Below are 19,062 nucleotides of genomic sequence, written 5' to 3' on the forward strand. Positions count from 1 at the left end.
GACGACCTCGACTGACCTCCCGAAGGCGCCGACATCTCTCTCTGCTTGCCCTTATCCCTTCTCTCCGCGGCCAACAACTCGGAAGGGGTAACGCCGTTCTGGGCGTAGATCTGGGACGTACTACGAGAGTGAGTGTGCGATTGAGAACCCGTCTGAGACTGTGTGTTGGACGTTGTACGTGATCGATGATGAGAGCTGGTCGGCGTACGGATGCTGGCGCTACTGCCGTGTACGCTGGGCGTGCTGGGGTTTGTGACTCTGAGCTCGGTGTTGGGCACGTCGCGGTAGCCTTGCTGTTCGGGCACGGGAAGTTCGACCTCGCGTTGTTGGACGGGAGCAGCCTGTTCGTCTCGCGAGGGTGCGCGGGAAGTGACAGCTGAGCGTAGGCGGGAGTTGGTGCCTCCTTCGTCTTCATTACCGCTATCTCCCTCTTCTTCATCGGCACGATGACCGGATTCGTTGTAGACGATGGATGCAGGGCCACTGCAAAGAAAAGTACCGTCAGCAAAGTGCAAATGAGAATACAGCATCAGTGAAACCTACTATCTCGTCTTCCCCTATAGACAAATATCCGTCAATAAACTAATATTCCTTCACTCAGGACCGAGAAGATCGCTGATCCACTCACATTGTCGACCCACTTGATCCTCGCCTTGAACTCCGTCAAACCAAAGTGAATCTCCACACTAAAAACAATCGTCCAATACTGCTTCCCTCCTCTCCCCTGTTTCGGCTGTGCGCTCCCACTAAGAGGACTCAAATCGGCCTGGACGACGCACAGCGTGGAGAAGTTCTCCGCCTGGCGCTCAATCCACTTCGGGACGGTGTCCCCGCCGCGGAAGCACCAGATTTCGACCTCGAAGACGGAGAGGGTGGAGAGAGAGGTGACTTCGGTGCAATACTTGCGGCTGAAGACGGTCGACTCTTTGACGCGGACGCTCTGTGTTTATGAACACGCAATTGGTGGGCAAATGTTAGTGGATGTGTTTCGTGATGGGGAAAGGCGGTACGTACCCGTGCGAGGATGCAATCGAAGGCGTCGGCGAGGAGACGGGGGCCAGAGGGCAGCTCACATAGCCTATCCTTCCTTGCGACATGGTCCGGGTCTTGCGGGTCGAATTCCCGCAGATATTCGACGCCGTACATGAACTTGGACATGCGGGCGGCAACGTGGTGATCACAATAAAACCCGATGGCTCCATCCGCTACCGCCTTCGACCTGAGATCACAGAGGTGAGAGTTCAGTGGGTCTATTTGGAGAAAAGTATACAATGCAGAGACTGACGTTTGGCTATCAGGTCGAGAGACGACGATGCCGAGAGGCGCGAGACGTTCTTGCAGTTGTGTGAAGAGCCATGGACTCGCGGCGAACCCTCCTACGAGCCATACAGACTTGACAACACCTCGACTGGCGTTGATCTGGGCCTTGATGGACACGACGGCAGCCTCCACAGATGGTTCGAAGAGGGCCGCGATCTCGTTTCTACACAGAAAACCAGGATGAGTACGTCAACAAATGTTTGCCTCGACGCCACTTACCCGGTCAGCTTGAGCTGTCCTCCACGGATCCCAACACTCAGGTCTTTGTCGAGTGGCGATCCGAAAGGGATGAATTGTAGGTCTTTCTTGTCGCGGAAAAGACGTTTCGTCGTCTCGTCGAATTTCTTTGTGATGTGATCGACAGCGTCGGGCGTGCCATATTTGGAGGTCTTCAGCTTCTCTGGGATCGAGTATGCGAGTGAGTTTTGAAACTACATTGGAAAATTGAACTGACCCACCTTTCAGGAACTCTCGTGCTCGCCGGCTCACGAAAACGGAACCAGCGAAGACGCCTGTAGGATAATGTCAGCGCAATGAAGATCACAAGTCGGTGGAAATAATCCTGACAATCTGCGGGTGCTATCTCCTCCATGACGAGAGGTTGGGTGCCCCGAATAGCGTAGGAACTTATGTCTAGAGTACCGCCTCCTGCGTCTGCTACTAGGAATCCACGTCCAGAGGGATCCTGTGGCGTTATCTATTAGACGCCGCCCTAATCGAATACAAATGAAAATAAAACAAACCGAGAGAACGTCGTTTGCTAGCCCGTTCAGCACACAAGCGTGCAGACTGGCCTCTCCCTCGGTGACGAATCTGATTCTGGCCTTGCCTGAGTCCGTGTCAGGAATCAAGCCACCGTGTATTGCTGCTCTCCTCATTCTGGATTGTTGAGCGCCTTCCCACCCGTTTGGGTGACTCAAGACAAACTGCAAGTCCTTCTCAACCGCGCGCCACAATATTGCGCCGTTTGCGTGGGTATCGATAATGAAATTCTTAGAGCAGCGGAAGAGATACCCCAAGAAATCGCCAAAGACCTCGGTCGAAGTCTTGCCTTTGGGTATTGGTGGGAGACGCATCCCGTTCATGTGAAGCTTCATCGTCTTTGGACGAAGACGAAGCTTGAACCTACGGAAGCAAATTAGGCATTTTGTGATTAGAGTGCAAAGCGTGCATTTGAAGGAGTCGAACGCACAGCTCGACCCTCAACCATCCTTCGTCTTCTGCGAGATCGTTTATGGCCGCGCCCTCTGCTTCCGCGCCTGCTGCTTTCATCACGCCATGCTGGTCGTAGTACATTATTGTCGGGATCTTGGAGTTACCTGCGACATGCTCCTGGCCCGGAAATCTGCCCCGAATTGAACTGCGAGTCAGCTACGCGATTATACTCAACCGTACAACAAGATCGTCGCCGCACCGAGTCACGCCGTGGATCTTTGGGACTTCGCCCGGCTCGAGGATGGCGTATGATACACCGCTGAACGTGGTTCCGACATCAAAAGCAAGAACGAGAGCTCGAGTCGTGCCCCGGTATGGTTTCCGGGTATCGCTGGTGAGTGTCATATTGTCGGTTTGCGCTCAGCGCACCGCGAGCGGAAACGTGCAATACGATGATAACGGGTGGATCGAGCTTGAGGGAGAGGAAGGTGGTGTGAGAGCACGAAAGGACTGGAAGGCAGCATAAGTACGAAGGCGTGGGGTGCTCGAGGCGTGCATCGTAATACACGAGGCCGAAAAGAATTGGAACATGATTGATTGTGACCTGTCTAGCCTGTTCTCCTGCCAATGCGAACAAAACGCGGCTTGGAGCGTGGCCCGGACTGCCTGCAGGCGTTGCCGGGGTGGATGGAGAGGGATACAGCCTGCCTCACTCGCCATCATCCGTCTGTGATCCTCGAGGGAGAGGGCAAGCAGACTCCCCTCTCGTCGTACTCGCTATTGTAACTGTCCTCTTCCTTTCAATCGCTCTCTTCGTATGCCGCAACATGCTAATGTACATCATGTCAAAGATCTCTACGATTCATCCGTCGAGTTCTTCGCGCTCCGCAACCCACTCATATCCTTCCACGGTCTATCCTCAACCACGAACGATAATCACATCTCCACCGATCCTGATCCGACCTCGCGTGCGCAGAACCTGACTCCCGTCCAACACCTTCGACTCGACAAACTGACGCGTGGTAGAGCTTCGAGACGAAGGAGGGGTGAAGGACAGTCGACAGAACGTCGACCCGGGAGTAACGGATGCTCCCCACAAACTCGCCCAGAACCTCCTGCATCCATGGCTCTCGCATCCATCCGCAGCGAACTCGATATCACTCTCAAAGAGCTCGCCAAAGTCCAGGCAGAGCGCACGAAGTACCTTCAGCGATGCAAGGATCTCGAAAAGGTGTTGAAGGATACGACCGATGCCTTGCGGTCTCGCGAGAGGGAGGTGGATGACTTGAAGAGAGAACGGGAGAGGATATCGCTGATGCGTCGGAACAGCCAAAACACGGATCGCAGCCCGACGACTCCCCGGTCCAGTGGCCCAACTCCCATTCCCAGCCGAACTACAGTATCCATTTCGAGCAGAGACCCATACGACGATGACGTGGATTACGATGGCAGGAATCGTCCCAGACTACGTCGTGCCGATAGCACAGCAACTTTCAACAGCCGTAGGAATAGGTCCCAACCTCCAGTTCCACGCCCGATTAGTCTCGACATCACCGATAGCAGTACCTTCGCCTCCATGCACGGCCTCGAAGTCTTTCTCACCAAGACGGACAGTTGGTCAGGCGCACAGGTCATCGAGGCCGTCCAGGACCTAAATTCAGAGATCCTCCAGCTCTCTGCCGCAGCTGCCGAGCTCACCACAGTAACGCACAGGCGTGCCAAGTATCCCCCAGCGAAGGTGGCACAGGCTGGGAAGGATACGGCCTCGAGGTTGGGACCTATGTTCGCCCGCATTCTCGCGACACGGAATCACTCGCAAGATCCTACACTTATCCAGTTCAGCCTGCAGGCGTGCATGACCACTTGTACGGCACGCCTGCTGTCTGGATTCTGTATCGGTTTCCCCATCATGCCGAACGAACTATTTTCTCAGCTATATTTCCACATGCAAGCGACGGGTGCGTTGAGCGGCTATTAACAATTATATGCCTCGCTCTCTTACTGAGTGACTGCCCACAGAACCTCAGGCTACATCTTCACGTTGGCGAGCATTAGCTTTGAGTCACATCCGCGCACTCAACCCCCGTCTGGAAGAGCACGCCGTCTTTGAATTTGTCGATATTATTCTTCGCGCCTATGCGGACATCTTCGTCCTCTGCGGCTGCATTCACACCGAGATCCCCCTGACTTCTCCCGACGCCCTCAAAGCTCGTTTTGGCCAACAAGTTCGTCGCATCGCTATAGCGGCGTGCCACCTGGCGCGGGTGATCAAGGAGGAGATCATGTCGACGAACTTCGAGCTTATCCTTGTTGAACAAGCCAGGGCTTTCGATACCATTACGATGACGAATGCGTTCGGAGGTCATGCAGCCTCGAAGGGTTCTGTGCTGTGTACGACAGAGCTCGGGCTGAGGTGTTCGACGCGGAAGACGGTGAATGTGAAGTCAATGGATGGGACGGCGAAGGGAGTGGCGGTGAATGGAGCCCTAGGCATTGAACGGACTGTTCTGTTGCAGCCAAAGGTGGTATTGGAGTCCGTCGCTCAAGTATTCGGGCCTGCGTCCGAGCAATGAGCAGCCATTGTATGTGTAAGTACTATAACATGTAAGTCCGACCTTTGACCCTCGGTGATCGATGCTCACCAAACTCTTTGTTCGGCGCAGAATAACCTCACATTGTACCATCATCTTCGCTCGGGCAGAGAGCCCGGAGCTGCTATATCTATCTAACTCATAAGCGGACATGCCTATACCTGTTTTGTCCTGTTGTCTATTAATTTATAGCCATCCGCCTTGTCGCGCTATCGTTGTCAGGATCTCACTTCCTTGTGTGGGATGTTGATGAAGAGTGTGGCGTGTTAAAGAGCCAAGTTCCCGGAACTTGAACTTGCGAGCCTGCGAGCATCCAGTACCTATTCCTCTGAATTGAATTTTGACCTCTCAAATTCTTTAGCAGGCCATCCAGATGGACACTTGCCTCATATCACTAGCTGGTATAAAAATCAGGACTCTCGGCTTTTCTCCACGCGCGGTGTGGATTTATGACACCCGCCACCCTTTGTCTATCCAAAGACACGCTTCTTCCCGAACGAGGACAAAAGCCTTGTTGTGCTGCGCTTCCGGATTCGCCACACAATGAACTCCGACACACTATAAGAAACGCGTTTCCGCGCCTCAAATTTGCCCGGCTCTCTTGCTTTGGTCCTCCGCCTTCCTGTTCTCAACCATCTACGTTCATGTCTTGCAGCCTTTGTCGCCTTCCTTTTACGCCCAGCTGGATATCTGTAGACCCTCATCCGCCACCTGAGGGTATCTTGACAAAGGCTCAGGAAAAATATATGGTTAAGGCCGTGATTTGGGGCACGTTCGTTCCGGGATTGCTCAGGCATGATGAATATGCCGGTGCGTCAGATCAGCGCAACCAGATTCAGTGAAACACAAGTTGATTTGGTTTCTTTTGCAGACAACAACATGTTCAGCAATGTCGGAAAACACCCCGTATCCATGGTCATGACCTGGCAGTGCCCATCCCCACCGTGTACCGTAAGCACCAATTCACTGCCCGTGCTTCGTGCCACATTTCCCTCGGAGCGCCACTGATGATACTGTTCATCTCTATCGTTTGTCCAGGTCATGGCCTTCCACACAACATGCGCAGCATTCTTGCGTAAAGCCCTCAACGCCGACTCCTGGAGCAAAGAATCTCTCACCCGCCTCTGCGAGATGGAGCCCGTGTTGGGGATGCCACAAACGGGAACCCTATCTGGTCGATACAGGGAGCTCGACTATGAGAACCTTGGTACTGATTGTGGACGTGATTCGCACGTCGATATTGAGCAATTTTGGGTCCCGGGTAAGAGCGAGTCCGGGCTAGACTGTGGATTTATGTGGCAAGATATCAAGAACAGCGAGCTCGCTTGGACGTTGAACAGGCCCGACGTGTACGTCCAATCATTAATATTTCTTCCGACTCCGCATTTTAGAGGCTGATGACTATTGCGCTTATATTCAGCTTCCCAAAGTTCTTCACCGAAGTCAGCGAGAAACGTCTCTCTTCTGTCGGGGACCCTCATCCCCAGACCGATCTCCTCACAACTCAACCAGTCGACATTATACACGCTCTCTTACCCCACCTCTCAATCTCAGACTACCTGGCTCTCACCTCCACCTGCCGCTATCTCCGCCGTCTCGCGTTGACGACCTTTCAACCACACGCCCGCAAGCTCGTTCTCTCACTGGGTTGGGCCATGCCCCTTCGCCAGGAATATGCCATCGCCATCAAGAGTCAGGCTAATAAAAAGACTCCCGGCAGTGTCGTAGCCCACGAGAAACACTCCCCTCAAGACGCGGATTGGTTGCTTTATCTGAGCCATGTGCATAGGACGGGCAGCATGCGCGCTAGGAGGTGGAAGTGGGTCCTTGCGCAAAAGCTGGCAAGTCTGTACGAGGAGAAGAGAAAGGATATAATTTTTGAAGGCGGGAACGAAGAGGCGGGGGTGAGAAGTGCAAAAGGGAGGGAGGTCTATGGCAAGGTAGCCCAAATGTGGCCCATGGCGAGTATGTTGAAGGATGTCGAGGAGACGTTGTAAGATGTTATAGGATAAGTGAAATATGGATGGTTGTATACAATCTATGATGACTGCTAAGAATCTTTTGAGGGGGTGTTCAGCTATTTATTGGCAAAATGATAGAACTTGAAGGGCACGCCACACACCGGGATGTCCCGGTCAGGTCCAATCTCCGTTGCAAATGTTGAAACGTTCGAACTTCGACCTCTCCTCGACGATGAGGTTAAGTTCAGGTCCCAAGGAAACTCTGCATCATTTCCGTGGACTTGGCAAAGTTTCTTCTGTGCGATTTTTCCCTCCATGCAGCTGCTCTCGGCAGATGCGCAGTAAAGTTTCAGAGGCTTCTGTTACTGGTGCCTTGTTGACTTGAGGACACATCCCTCGACTTTCTCACTCCCAGTCATTCTATGGGCTACGAGATGCATCTTCAGATTATCTTTGCGCGTGGACCTCCTCTCTGACACAATCGCTGGCAACGAAAGCACGTATGGCCGAATGTCCTCAGCTAGTTTCTCTGTTCCTACCGTCCGATGTACCCGACTGCGAACAGATAGCTGCGTGTCGCCAACGAATCCTCCTGGCAGCTGACGATCCCGTCTTCCTTACGAGAAGCGTCTCTCGGAATCAATTACACTTTGGTTTTGTCGCCTGTGCTATAAAGCTGCAGTATGCATGCCACGTTCGATAACCGTCTTTCGCTCCCGGAAGATTGTGTTTATTCTTTCGCCTTCTTTCGCCGCGGGGATCGAAATCTCGTGCTATCCACGTTCGTGTGGGTACATTTCTCTGTCCCGTATAAAAGCTCATACCGAATGGCACTGCTGACACCGTGGACGGTTGCTTCACTGAACCGTTGCTCAGTCTCTCGTTCATTCCTTATTCATCGCCATGCTGTCTCTTCGCGTCTTCGTGTCTCTCGCCTGTCTTTTCTCCGTGGCCCATGCTCAAGGGTCGTTCAATACGCTGACCTTGAATGTTGCCGGTAAGTTTCATCGTAAAAATTCGCACTTGTCTAACTGCTGAGATATCTTTTCTTGACTACAGGTCTTCCGGAAATCCTCAACGGCAATGGAGAAACCGATAAGACGACAAACACAATGCTCATCGGCGAGGTAGATAGCTCTTCTTGACATGTGATTCTAAACCACTAACTTCCGGCATGCTCTGAAGATCCTCACCCAATACACCTACGACGTCGTACACGTTCAAGAGGTAATCTTTATCAGTCGAGCACTTTTGGTGTATCTTGCTCAGCCTGCCCAACATCGCCCACGTTTTAGGACTTCAACTACCATGCCACTCTTTATGAGTACGACACTCATCCCTACAGGACGGCCACATCCGGTGGTGTACCATTCGGTTCTGGTCTCAACACCCTCTCCAACTACGACTGGATCGACTTTAGCCGTACCAAGTGGGGTGAATGCTCCGATGCTTCTGAAAACGACTGCTTGACACCAAAAGGTTTCACGTTCATGAGGGTCAGACTCGAAGAGGGTGTCTATGTCGACTTTGTCAACTTGCATGCAGATGCTGGAATTGAAGAGGGTGATGAGGAGGCGAGGACCGCGAACATTCAGCAGGTGAGCGCTGACTCTACGCATCGCGGTCAGAATATGAGTTGCGTACTAAACGTATACGTGGCCCGCATAGGTCGCAGACTACATTGCTACATGGTCCATTGGCAACCCGATAGTCATCATGGGCGACACCAACTCTCGTTATACCCGTGCCGAAGACAATATCCCCACCATCGTCTCCGAAGGCGGTCTTACGGACGCATGGGTAGAGTTCGCCGAGAATGGAGTACCACCCGCAGCTGGCAGCGACGCCTTGATTTGTGCGGACGATACCATCGCTACCAGCATCACGCAATGCGAAATTGTAGATAAGGTTTTGTGCGTCTGGATCATATATGTATGCGAGGCTTTCGTGAACTCACTTCTTCCGAGCAGGTACCGTGCCTCCACGAATATCAACCTCGTCGCTACAGGATTCTACTACGACACCGACCGATTCGTCAACAGCACCGGAGGCGTCCTTACTGACCACCAGGCCGTCCGGGTCGAGTTCGCTTGGACTTGGGGTACTTACCGCCAAAGTGATCTCTACGGTGGTCCTCACGGGTAAATCTGCCCGCTATTATCTTTAATCCGTTCGTTATACTGAGTCTTTGGGTTTTATAGTACTTGGTTCAATGACGTCGGCTCTCTCCCCTCGAACCCTGCTTTGTCTTCTATCACCCTCCACGGCGGTAACCGCCTCGACGCCGTCTCCTTTACGCTCAAGGATGGCACTGTGCTCACCCACGGTGGCTCTGGAGGAGACGCTTCTTCCCTGACTCTCGCCTCCGACGAGTATGTCATCTCCGCTAAGCTCTGCTGGGGGAAGTACAACGACGAGACGCGCAACTTCTACGCTCAGCTGACGACGAGTACGGGAAAGACCGTCACTACCGGAGTGGAGACGGACGACTGTGGAACGGCGAGTGCGCCTGATGGGTACGGGATTGTTGGGATGTACGGACAGGACGGCGATGAGATGGATCAGTTGGGGTGGATCTACGCCTCGATCTAAAGAGCAACGGCGGAAGCTTCTGGCTAAAATTCTCTCTCCGGGACTTTCATTTGGACAGTTTTCTTGTTCACGTCGCTCATTGTTTCGGTACTTGTGGTTTGAGTTTTTGTACCAAGGGTACTATGCTGTCGAAGTCTTGATACCCGGAGCAATTGTTGTACGCTGTACTCCGATCAATCCAATCCTACGCTGCATGGGCATCTCACATCAAACCCTGACTTCATCTTAAACTGAATGTGATCTAACAAGATGGGCTGTTGCTTTGTTCCAATCAGAGCTGTTAACGAGAGCTCGGCTATTACATTACAATATAGGTAGCAGTGTCTTGAAAAGCTGATCAGGGAGCATGAATAGGGTTCCAGGAGATAGCACCAGCGTCTCCCTTATCGAGCGCATCGATGCGCTCCATGTCCTCTTCGTCGAGGGAAAAGTCGTACAAATTGGCGTTCGAGCGAATGCGCGCGGGAGTGGCTGATTTTGGAAGGGGGACGTATCTATCAGACGGAGATAAAGGGGATGATAAGAGTTCAGAGGTAGCGAAAGTAGGTGGAGTTGAGGCGGTGGAAAGCATACCCGTGTTGGAGGGACCACCGGATGAGGATCTGCGCTGGGTCACGGTTGCCGTGCTGAATATGCAAAAATGTCGTCAGACAGAGCCTGTGGATGCGAAAGGAGAAATCAGAAAGGTCGTACTTTGCGAGCTATATCGAGGAAGACAGGGTCATCCATCTTGCCACGAATGACTGGGCAATACGCTTCGATCACGACACCATGGTCCCGACACCACTTTACTATTGGCCTTTGTTGGCAGAAGGGATGTATCTGTTGTCTTATCGTATCAGAGAAACAAAAGCAAGGACAGGTCGGCTAGGCCTACCTCAAGTTGATTAACTGCTGGGAGCTCAAGTCCGGACGATACGATTTCCTCCAAATGTTTGATGCCACTAGATGTTCGCAAATATGAGCTAAGGACACAAAAGTCAATGATACGAAGGAATGCATGCATACAAGTTCGAGACGCCGACAGTCCTAATCTTGCCTTCGTCTCTTGACTTTAGCAACGCCTTGTACGTAGCAATGCGTTTCTCGGGCCCGCTAAACTAATATCATGCTCACTATTTCGAGGTCATGGTCAGTCTCAAAAAGACATACTGGGTCGTGGATTAAGAAGAGATCGATATAATCTGCAGAAAGTCCTGTGAGTAGCAACGCCAGAAGTGACGATAGAACAGTCTTTACCAAACCCGAACCTCTTGAGAGATTCGTCGACACCCTTCAGGGTGTTTTCGTAGCCGTGATCTTTACTTTCTATCTTCGTCGCTAAAATATTCACATCATAAGCATGCCCGAAATGAAGTCGACATGGAATTAAAGGCTCCCACGCACTAACGAACACATCCTCCCTGGGAATGCCAGATGCACGAATAGCCTCGCCGACCTCGGCCTCGTTACGATACATCTGTGCACTATCGATATGGCTGGTATAAAGAACAGAAATATTGCGAATAGTGAGCCTCGTGGATAGAAAGAAATATAGATGTGAAGCTGACCGGTAGCCAGCAGCGAGGGCCTCTAAACAGGAGGGTTTCGCGTCGTAGTTCTTATAGACACCGAATCCCAACAGCTTCATCATGTAGCCTGTGTACGATACAATGAATAAGTACTCTCGATCTTCTTCTGAGAGGAACGCCGAGCAGCAGGAGTCTATGATTAGTACTAAGTAATGGACCTACCTGATGGCAGCTTCACGGCAGAAGAAAGGGAGAGGGTCGACATATTGCAATATTCCGTTTACAGGACTTAGTTGCTAGAGGTATGTTCGTGCGTATATATACAAATATTTCTGTTCCTAGTGGGTCGCTGCTTTGCAAGCGTGGGATTGGCTTATCGATCGAGGTGGGTGGCGCTGAGTGAGCACGAGCGTGGGATTGGCTTGCCGTTTTCAGTCAATAATGTCATACGGAGGTCTTTACGAAATTCAAGTAACGGAGCTTTCCTGAGCCTTGAACAAGGCCGGTTGAGACAAGCATTATCAATTCATTCGAATTGCTGCTCAGATATGGCAATATACATTGTGTGAAGTAGCGAGTGCAGGCGGAAGGAGGCAGAAAGTCGGAGGATGAGTTCAAGCAGAAGCAGATGACAACGCCCTCTGAATTCAACAAGCACAAACAGGCACAAACAAAGCTTAAGTTGAGCGAATGATGTCATTTACCACGTTCTATGACTGCCGGTGACTGCCCGTGACAAAAGTTTCGCGGCTCTCAACCTCCAGAGGCGGACTGTAATCATGCTGATAGTCGAGTAGGTTGGTGGATACATAGAACATACGCTCGCATACACGAGATGCGAAATCGAGAGAAAGTCTACATGGAAGAGGAAAGAGTCCAAGACGAGGCTGCAGTAATGATACAAGTGTAAGATACAGTGGGCGAGACACTTGGAATTATTTTGAGATCATCTTCAGAAACGGCTTCGGTCCGGGGTCGTCGTAGATTTATATTTCTCCACGGTCGGCTTTGACCTGGAGTGATAAGCAAGAGTTTTGTCAGACCTCGATCCGTCGCGTACACAGCGAATAAACGACACTCACATGTGCCTCACTGCTTGTGGGGTCTCCCTCCTTGACTACTTCCTCCTCCGTCCTTTCCTTAACCATCGTCTGCCTCCATTCACCGTCAACGCGACCCACTTCCTCAGAAGCGTCGGCCTCAATTGACTTCGCAGATCCAAGCGGGCCTGAAATTTCGTCGCGCTCGTAGACGGCCTCCGAGGTGTAACGTTCCTCAGGTGAGTGCTTCTTTTGGAGGTGTTGGACGGTTTGGGCTTGGAGGTCTTCAGAAGGTGGACCGCCTGGAGTAGCATCGGCCTAGAACGACGTATTCGAGGGAAACACAGTAAGGCAGCACAAGTCAAGTGCCACAGGAGACGCGCACACGAGGAGGACAAGGCCGTCAGTGATATGCGAATGGTTGATAGGAGCAATACTTCGACGAACTTTAACGGCGTGCTCCGAGGTGGTGGCCAGATGCTCGTTCCAGCCGGGTGCATGGTCCATGGGAGCAGTCGTCTGATACTTTTCGCGGCTCAGGTTGCGACGCTTTTCCCTGTCCAGAATCTAACCATAGCGTCGTAGCAGATATGAGGCTGAGAGCAATGCAATAGAAAGCAGCCAAGACGCGCACCTCTGGATCGTTGTCATGATTCGTACTTTATACGAACGAAAACATGTCAGTACAGTCCATTCATGGCCCATGAGACCAAGTCAGGATTGACACGAACGCGTAGGACCGGCTGGGAAGGAATTGATAGTTTGTCGATGTTCAGGGGCTGGGACAGAATGTGGAATGTTCACAAGAAACCAACCTGGAGCTAATGTTTGCGACAGGGGCCATAAATGCCTGCCTCCTGGCGGGTCGAATAACGGTTTTGAGAGCGGTACGGGTTGTAAGAGCAGAAAACATGGTGATGGTTGAGGTCAGGGAAGTGTTGTTGCGTGTTCTGGGCAAGCTTGGTGGTTATAAATGAGACGGGGCTGGACGGGAGGGCGTAGACGAATGAGCATTGCGCCTTTGAGCAGAGGAGCGCTCTGACGCAATGACAGTCTTTGCGAGCGACATGATGTCATCACGAGTCCGAGCCTTGCCGGGGAAGTTTCAATTTCAAATCCCCACACCTGCGATCGCCGCCGGCCGCATTCGGGAGTTGTCTTTGTTCCCTCATCCTGGTTCATAACACGTTGCAGCTGTTCTCCCTGAGTGAAACCAACTGAAGAAACAATTCGTTCATCGAGTATTCAAATACTTAAGCTTGAGTTGGAAGGCCTGTGAAGGGCCGAAGTAGCAATAAGTTGGAATTTCGTTCCGACCATCGTTCGAACACTGACTATCGGAAGTACTTACGCACATAAATACTCGAGTATATTTAAAGGGTGACTGCTCTTGAGAATGGTTACCAGAGGCCAACGGCCGGCGATGTACACTCGGGCATTCATGCCATCTAGGATCAGACTGAATATATTCGGTCGCTCTGCGCATAGATGTGGATTTTCTGTGAGTTTCCTCAAAAACCTTAAGTCCCACTGGTTCTCCTCGACTCAATTTTCATGTCATTCGTAACTCGGATGGCATATACAGAACAACAGCAAACGGCACAACCACTATCCAGCCACTAATCCCATCGTCTTCAAAGTTACCGGGTTTTCTGGACAAAATGTACACATACTGTTATCCAGTTAGTACCTTCACCCCATACTGGATGTTAAGCACGTACCGAGACCAATTCACGACATCACTGTATGAGGTTGGGATATACATCTATATATCGATACCGACAACTAGATGCAGAGCTAGAGTGATTACAAAATACATTAGAAAAGCCCGGCTTGACCAGTAGAGCTGCTATCACAGCAAATAAAACTACGCTCACCCCAATGAGGCAAAGGTCAGAGCAACACTCGAGGTCCAGGGAGCAAGACTGAAGGGCAGGCTCGCATTGGCGTTTCTCCACGGCGACGGCGGAGATCAGAGGCAAGAAGACGGCGAGGGTGAAGAAGGTGGCCTTGATAGAAAACTGCATGGTTGGATAGTTGAGGAGTTTAGACTGTTTAGATGCTGAGAATGAGGCGGGTGAGGAATATTTCAAGGGACGAGGGGAGGGCTTTTATATGTCGACGGATATCTTGTGGGGCATGAGTATGACGAGCAGAGCAGGGCTATGCAGCCATCGAGCGACCTTGTATCCGCAGAAACCACGATGAGTGACCCGGTGCTGGATAACGAGGCTGCGTGTAGGTGACGGTGTAAGGCATTTGTCTCGATAGAGGTCAAGAAGAGTATCAGAGCTCAAAAGGGTCATCATGCCGAGCTCGGAATGAAGCTGAATGTCGTACATGCCTAAATGACAGCCACGACGTCGATTCATATCACACCTAGTAGCCCCAATACGATGGCAGATCATTAATTCTATCAAAATAGAAATGGGGCTGGCGTTCAAATCTTCAAATGAAGGCACCGAACTGGCGACCATGTGCCCATGGGTAGATAATAGAATGACTCTGTGTCTAAACATCAGAGTAAACTGCAGTCTCTCGATGATTCTGCTGCTAGAGGCGAGTAGCCTCTGTGCTGCTGTACTGCATATAGCTGCACACTGAGACAAGGCTTGACTCGCCGTCGCCGCCACAAAGGACACATGTCGATTCCGGACTCGCAGGACAGGGTAAATCTGATAAGCCGAGTGCCAGTGAGAGCTTTTGGCCATCATGGGTTGAGAGATTTATATCAGTTTCTCCGCGACTGCAGGTTTTTGTGGCTTCTATGTGCCAAAGCGGCTCACAATAGAGGCGCCATAACTGCCTCGCTGATTATTGAAGGCTCTGCCATCATAGCAGGACCCTAGACCCCAAACTTCTCGCTTCAGCGGCGATGAGGAATGGAAGACCATTTTCCTGGAGCTCTAGAGAGCGCTTTGAGGAGATGCGATCCTAAAGTTTCGTGGAGATTTTTGAGAGCAGCAGACGCTCTAGTGCGCCCTCTAGTCGAAGCCGGGCACAAGAGACCGCTTGAATACCACGTGGGCGATGATTAGAACATACTCATGGCAACGTAAGCTCTGCCAAACAAAGATTTCTGGCGGGGAAGTCGCTCTTCTTGTCATTGTCGCATACAGAACGCCTGTCCCAGCATCAAGTACGTCCCATCTGTGAGACTTCAAGCCCCAATGACGGCAAAGTTACAGGCGTTCTCGATGCGCTGTGACGGACTGTGGAGGGCTGCAGGAGAAAAGGAAGTGGGGCTAACGAGTGCCAGGCGCCGTAATGAAGGAAATTCTCCCCACACTCTAGACTGCGCTTGTCCGCGGAGCTTGCGTCAAGCGAGACTGAGGGAGGGTGAACGGAATAAGAAGGATGAGTGGGTTGTATGTCGCACTGCATTCTACGTACTGAGGACGCCCCGAGTTTTGGTAGGGCGAGTTCGAAAAGCGAGTCGCAGTGTTAATGCACGCTGCGTCTCATAAGAGTGGCGCCAAAGAAAACCACACACCAACCGATTGGTTCCAAATAATGCATTTAGAGGCAGCATAGTTACTGGATCAGAATCAACCAAGCCAGGATGAAATAAAATAGCCTGCGTTGAAGTTTCGACGCGCCTTAGTGGCAAATCGATGTCCGTGATGAAGGAGAAGAGGACGTACAACAAAGGGTACACAGCCAGTAAAATCCGCTGAGGTTCGATTTTTGTCCCGTCGAGGAAGTTCACCGATGCTAAGAGGTCGACCGATTGAGGAGAGAACAACAAATACGGGTAGCAGAGTCGGTCACATTAGCATCGACAAGGAGCTTAGGACATGGAAGAGGGCAGGACGCGTGAGACGCACCCCATATACACCAAGCCCAGGCCAGGATAGCAATTGGCGCTCGGACATAGATGATACGGACGAAACAGGATATAAGCGCGGCGATGTCGAGCGGAGCGACGCAGTAGCCCAAGACGCAGAGGCCTTGGAAGAACGATCTACAAGGTTCAGATGGTGATAAGTTTGAGACAACATTGTATGACCCCGGGAAAGGAAGGAAAGAAACAGCTCTCACACTCGACCCCCGAGGAGCTGAAGGAAAGCAGTCAGTGAAAGTTTAGTAGGTAAAGAGGTATCAAGAGTACCTTTGCTTGCACGGTTACAACTAGAGAGCCAACGCAAATGATGACTATGACAGAAGTGAAGACACCTAACGCTTGATCTGCTGGCGCCTGCGAACGACGATGAGTACGTTGGCTACGGCTTGACACATGCATGGTGAAAACACACGTTGACGCTCAGCATGATACCCAGGAGTAGACATAATATGAGTGGGCCCCAAAGATCCCAGTCTCTGTTTTCATGTTATGTTGAGTGAAAGCTTAGCAAGATAAAGGAAGAAACCCGCATACCGAAGTACCTCTCTTGCACTCCCCGAACGTCGTGGGTATAGGACCTGCACGAGCTTGTTGTAAATCGAAAGCAAGTCTCGGCCCTGTCCCCAGACAAGTTAACTCCAATGCGAGCAAACATTAGAAAGAAAGAGAACGTACAATAGTTGTAGCGATAGTTTCATCAAGGGTATCAATTCCGCTATACCTGAAAGCACGCGCCACAATCCTCAGGCGGAGTCTGCAAGCATCTACTAAAGTACAACATACCGCGTCTCGACCCGTACACCACCGACGGTTTGTCGCGACGGCTGCTTCGGAGCAGCGGATGCAGATGTTCCAATGTTTCCGGAAAGGTGTGGTGTTGTCGAAGGAGAAGCTAGTTGTTCGGGAGCGCGTGCTTTACCCTTGTCCGCTACGGGAGATGCGGGTGCGTACCCTGGGATGGCATCCTCGTCAAGGTCGTCGTCTTCGTCTTCTCTCACGAAGTGTCAGTTTGAGTTACATAATGGCAGAACAGTGGGCGCACCTGCTTGGATGAATTGTGAGTTGGCCGTGAGGGGTGTTGAGGCACTCATGGTTGATGATGATGTGCTGGTACGTGGACGCTGCTACAACTTTAATTGAACGGGGTCACCCACGTGTCATTATGTAATGTAACGCGCGTCCAGATTGGGAAAGCACTGACGCGTCGTACACGCTCTAACGACCTTACGCTCTTCACGTCCTCCGTCTCTCATCCATACCGCCCCTTCGAACTTTAGGACTGAACAATCATGGTATTTCCAATAATGCCCTATGTACTCGCACAATCTAATTGATTCGTCTTGACAGGGTAATGCACCCTCAGGAATGCCTGGCGCGCCCGGCGGCCAAGGAGACCAGAACAAGGATGGGAAGGACGGAAAGAAGGACGAGAAGAAGAAATGGGAGCCTCCACTCCCCACCCGTGTCGGGCACAAGAAGAAGAAGAAGGGGCCCGACGCCGCTTCCAGACTTCCTCCAGTTTACCCTACGACTCGCTGCCGCCTCAAACTACTCAAGTCTGAGCGTATCAAGGACTACCTTCTCCTCGAGGAAGAATTCATCGTAAACCAGGAACGTCTCAAGCCCGAGGCTAACCGGGAGGAGAAGAACGAGGAGGATAGGACAAAGGTGGACGATTTGAGGGGTAGTCCGATGGCGGTGGGGACGATGGAGGAGATTATTGACGACGACCATGCCATCATCAGCACTGCGTCGGGGCCCGAGTTCTATGTCTCTATCATGAGCTTCGTGGACAAGGATTTGTTGGAGCCCGGTTGTCAGGTGTTGCTCCACCATAAAACGCAGGCTATCGTTGGTGTGTTGCAGGATGACGCGGATCCTATGGTTTCAGTCATGAAACTCGACAAGGCACCCACGGAGAGTTATGCAGATGTGGGTGGTCTCGAGCAACAAATTCAAGAGATCAAGGTGCGCCCATTCCACCTATATATAAACCTCACCCTGCTCTGACACGAAATCCGGTTTAGGAATCCGTGGAACTCCCTCTGACCCACCCAGAATTATACGAAGAGATGGGCATTCGACCACCAAAGGGTGTTATTCTTTACGGTGTCCCCGGTACTGGGAAGACGCTTCTTGCCAAAGCCGTCGCCAATCAAACATCCGCCACTTTCCTTCGTGTCGTTGGTTCAGAGCTTATTCAGAAGTACCTCGGAGATGGACCGAAGCTCGTTCGTGAACTGTTCCGTGTCGCAGAGGAGCACGCACCAAGTATTGTCTTCATTGACGAGATTGACGCTATTGGTACCAAGCGGTACGTCTCTAGCATTGCTCTTCCTTATCTCCTCTGTAGACTGACGGAGGTCATAATAACAGGTACGATTCGACATCTGGTGGCGAGCGTGAAATTCAGCGAACAATGTTGGAATTGCTGAATCAGTTAGATGGTTTCGACACTCGTGGAGACGTCAAGGTCATCATGGCCACCAACAAGATCGAGTCACTGGATCCTGCGCTCATTCGACCTGGCCGTATTGACCGTAAGATTGAGTTCCCTCTACCAGACGTGAAGACAAAGCGCCACATTTTCAGGTCAGTGCCACCTTATGGGTTGTTTAACAAGAGAAATCGCAGTGACTAACGCCATAAACGCCCCTTCATGTAGGTTACACACCTCACGTATGAGCCTGAATGAGGATGTCGACCTTGAAGAGTTCATCATGGCGAAGGACGATCTTTCCGGTGCCGACATCAAGGCCGTGTGTACGGAGGCTGGCTTGTTGGCATTGCGGGAACGGAGGATGAGGGTGAACAAGGCAGACTTCACTGCTGCAAGGGAAAAGGTTAGTTGCTTCAAATGTCTGTCCAATGCATGTCAGCACAGAACGCTAATACTTTCTGCTAGGTCCTGTACCGGAAGAACGAGGGTACGCCAGAAGGCTTGTACTTGTGATTGGTTGTCTGTCCCATTCTGTACACTGTCGTCTTCACATTCTGTATCGCACCGCCCCCTTTTATACGTCATCCACGTTTTATTCTATATCTGTT

At 51.5% G+C, this 19,062-nt stretch overlaps 8 protein-coding genes across 8 annotated transcripts; 4 read left to right on the forward strand and 4 right to left on the reverse strand.

The window, feature by feature from the left end:
* Positions 1-574: 574 nt before the first annotated feature.
* STEHIDRAFT_48596 (uncharacterized protein) lies at positions 575-2,880 on the reverse strand (the record flags this gene model as incomplete). Its single annotated transcript, XM_007299214.1, has 9 exons — positions 575-940; positions 1,015-1,219; positions 1,286-1,483; positions 1,540-1,720; positions 1,779-1,832; positions 1,888-2,005; positions 2,064-2,445; positions 2,513-2,665; positions 2,735-2,880. The coding sequence occupies 9 exons, from the start codon at positions 2,878-2,880 to the stop codon at positions 575-577; spliced, it is 1,803 nt and encodes a 600-aa protein (XP_007299276.1).
* Positions 2,881-3,292: 412 nt separating this feature from the next.
* Positions 3,293-5,048, forward strand: STEHIDRAFT_107583 (uncharacterized protein; the record flags this gene model as incomplete). The annotated part of the gene is made up of 2 exons (XM_007299691.1): positions 3,293-4,433; positions 4,495-5,048. 2 exons carry the CDS (start codon positions 3,293-3,295, stop codon positions 5,046-5,048), a joined length of 1,695 nt encoding a protein of 564 aa, XP_007299753.1.
* A 662-nt stretch (positions 5,049-5,710) lies between these two features.
* On the forward strand, positions 5,711-7,063 carry STEHIDRAFT_152565 (uncharacterized protein; the record flags this gene model as incomplete). Its single annotated transcript, XM_007299692.1, has 4 exons — positions 5,711-5,876; positions 5,938-6,017; positions 6,105-6,415; positions 6,487-7,063. 4 exons carry the CDS (start codon positions 5,711-5,713, stop codon positions 7,061-7,063), a joined length of 1,134 nt encoding a protein of 377 aa, XP_007299754.1.
* Positions 7,064-8,073: 1,010 nt separating this feature from the next.
* Positions 8,074-9,619, forward strand: STEHIDRAFT_49081 (mannose-binding lectin; the record flags this gene model as incomplete). Its single annotated transcript, XM_007299257.1, has 6 exons — positions 8,074-8,154; positions 8,213-8,254; positions 8,323-8,625; positions 8,696-8,940; positions 8,998-9,168; positions 9,229-9,619. Coding segments are annotated over 6 exons (1,233 nt in total), but the record flags the coding sequence as incomplete, so codon positions are not given.
* Positions 9,620-9,875: 256 nt separating this feature from the next.
* On the reverse strand, positions 9,876-11,515 carry STEHIDRAFT_90778 (Aldo/keto reductase). The gene is made up of 10 exons (XM_007299622.1): positions 11,353-11,515; positions 11,170-11,257; positions 11,006-11,097; positions 10,859-10,939; positions 10,772-10,803; positions 10,628-10,719; positions 10,497-10,563; positions 10,313-10,441; positions 10,193-10,245; positions 9,876-10,113 (listed from the first exon to the last, which is right to left on the reverse strand). Exons 1-10 carry the CDS (start codon positions 11,393-11,395, stop codon positions 9,957-9,959), a joined length of 834 nt encoding a protein of 277 aa, XP_007299684.1. The 5' UTR covers positions 11,396-11,515; the 3' UTR covers positions 9,876-9,956.
* Positions 11,516-12,167: 652 nt separating this feature from the next.
* STEHIDRAFT_48368 (uncharacterized protein) lies at positions 12,168-12,831 on the reverse strand (the record flags this gene model as incomplete). Its single annotated transcript, XM_007299185.1, has 3 exons — positions 12,168-12,488; positions 12,618-12,737; positions 12,805-12,831. Coding segments are annotated over 3 exons (468 nt in total), but the record flags the coding sequence as incomplete, so codon positions are not given.
* A 2,845-nt stretch (positions 12,832-15,676) lies between these two features.
* STEHIDRAFT_90780 (Yip1-domain-containing protein) lies at positions 15,677-17,105 on the reverse strand (the record flags this gene model as incomplete). The annotated part of the gene is made up of 10 exons (XM_007299625.1): positions 15,677-15,747; positions 15,815-15,884; positions 15,998-16,134; positions 16,212-16,228; positions 16,282-16,368; positions 16,427-16,490; positions 16,549-16,631; positions 16,690-16,735; positions 16,798-17,002; positions 17,057-17,105. The coding sequence occupies 10 exons, from the start codon at positions 17,103-17,105 to the stop codon at positions 15,705-15,707; spliced, it is 801 nt and encodes a 266-aa protein (XP_007299687.1). The 3' UTR covers positions 15,677-15,704.
* Positions 17,106-17,379: 274 nt separating this feature from the next.
* STEHIDRAFT_152570 (26S proteasome subunit P45) lies at positions 17,380-18,967 on the forward strand (the record flags this gene model as incomplete). The annotated part of the gene is made up of 5 exons (XM_007299693.1): positions 17,380-17,982; positions 18,042-18,328; positions 18,391-18,606; positions 18,680-18,857; positions 18,920-18,967. The coding sequence occupies 5 exons, from the start codon at positions 17,380-17,382 to the stop codon at positions 18,965-18,967; spliced, it is 1,332 nt and encodes a 443-aa protein (XP_007299755.1).
* Between the last annotated feature and the right edge of the window lie 95 nt (positions 18,968-19,062).

This window comes from Stereum hirsutum (genome assembly GCF_000264905.1).
Source record: "Stereum hirsutum FP-91666 SS1 unplaced genomic scaffold STEHIscaffold_2, whole genome shotgun sequence".
In the NCBI taxonomy this organism is placed as follows: domain Eukaryota; kingdom Fungi; phylum Basidiomycota; class Agaricomycetes; order Russulales; family Stereaceae; genus Stereum; species Stereum hirsutum.

Coding starts and splice junctions, on each gene's coding strand:
- STEHIDRAFT_90778 (XM_007299622.1), bottom strand. CDS start 11,395: ATGTCGACCCTCTCCCTTTCTTCTGCCGTGAAGCTGCCATCAG. Junction 10,564..10,627: donor ACTGTCGGCGTCTCGAACTT/GTATGCATGCAT, acceptor GCGAACATCTAG/TGGCATCAAACATTTGGAGG. Junction 10,246..10,312: donor TCCTCGATATAGCTCGCAAA/GTACGACCTTTC, acceptor TTGCATATTCAG/CACGGCAACCGTGACCCAGC.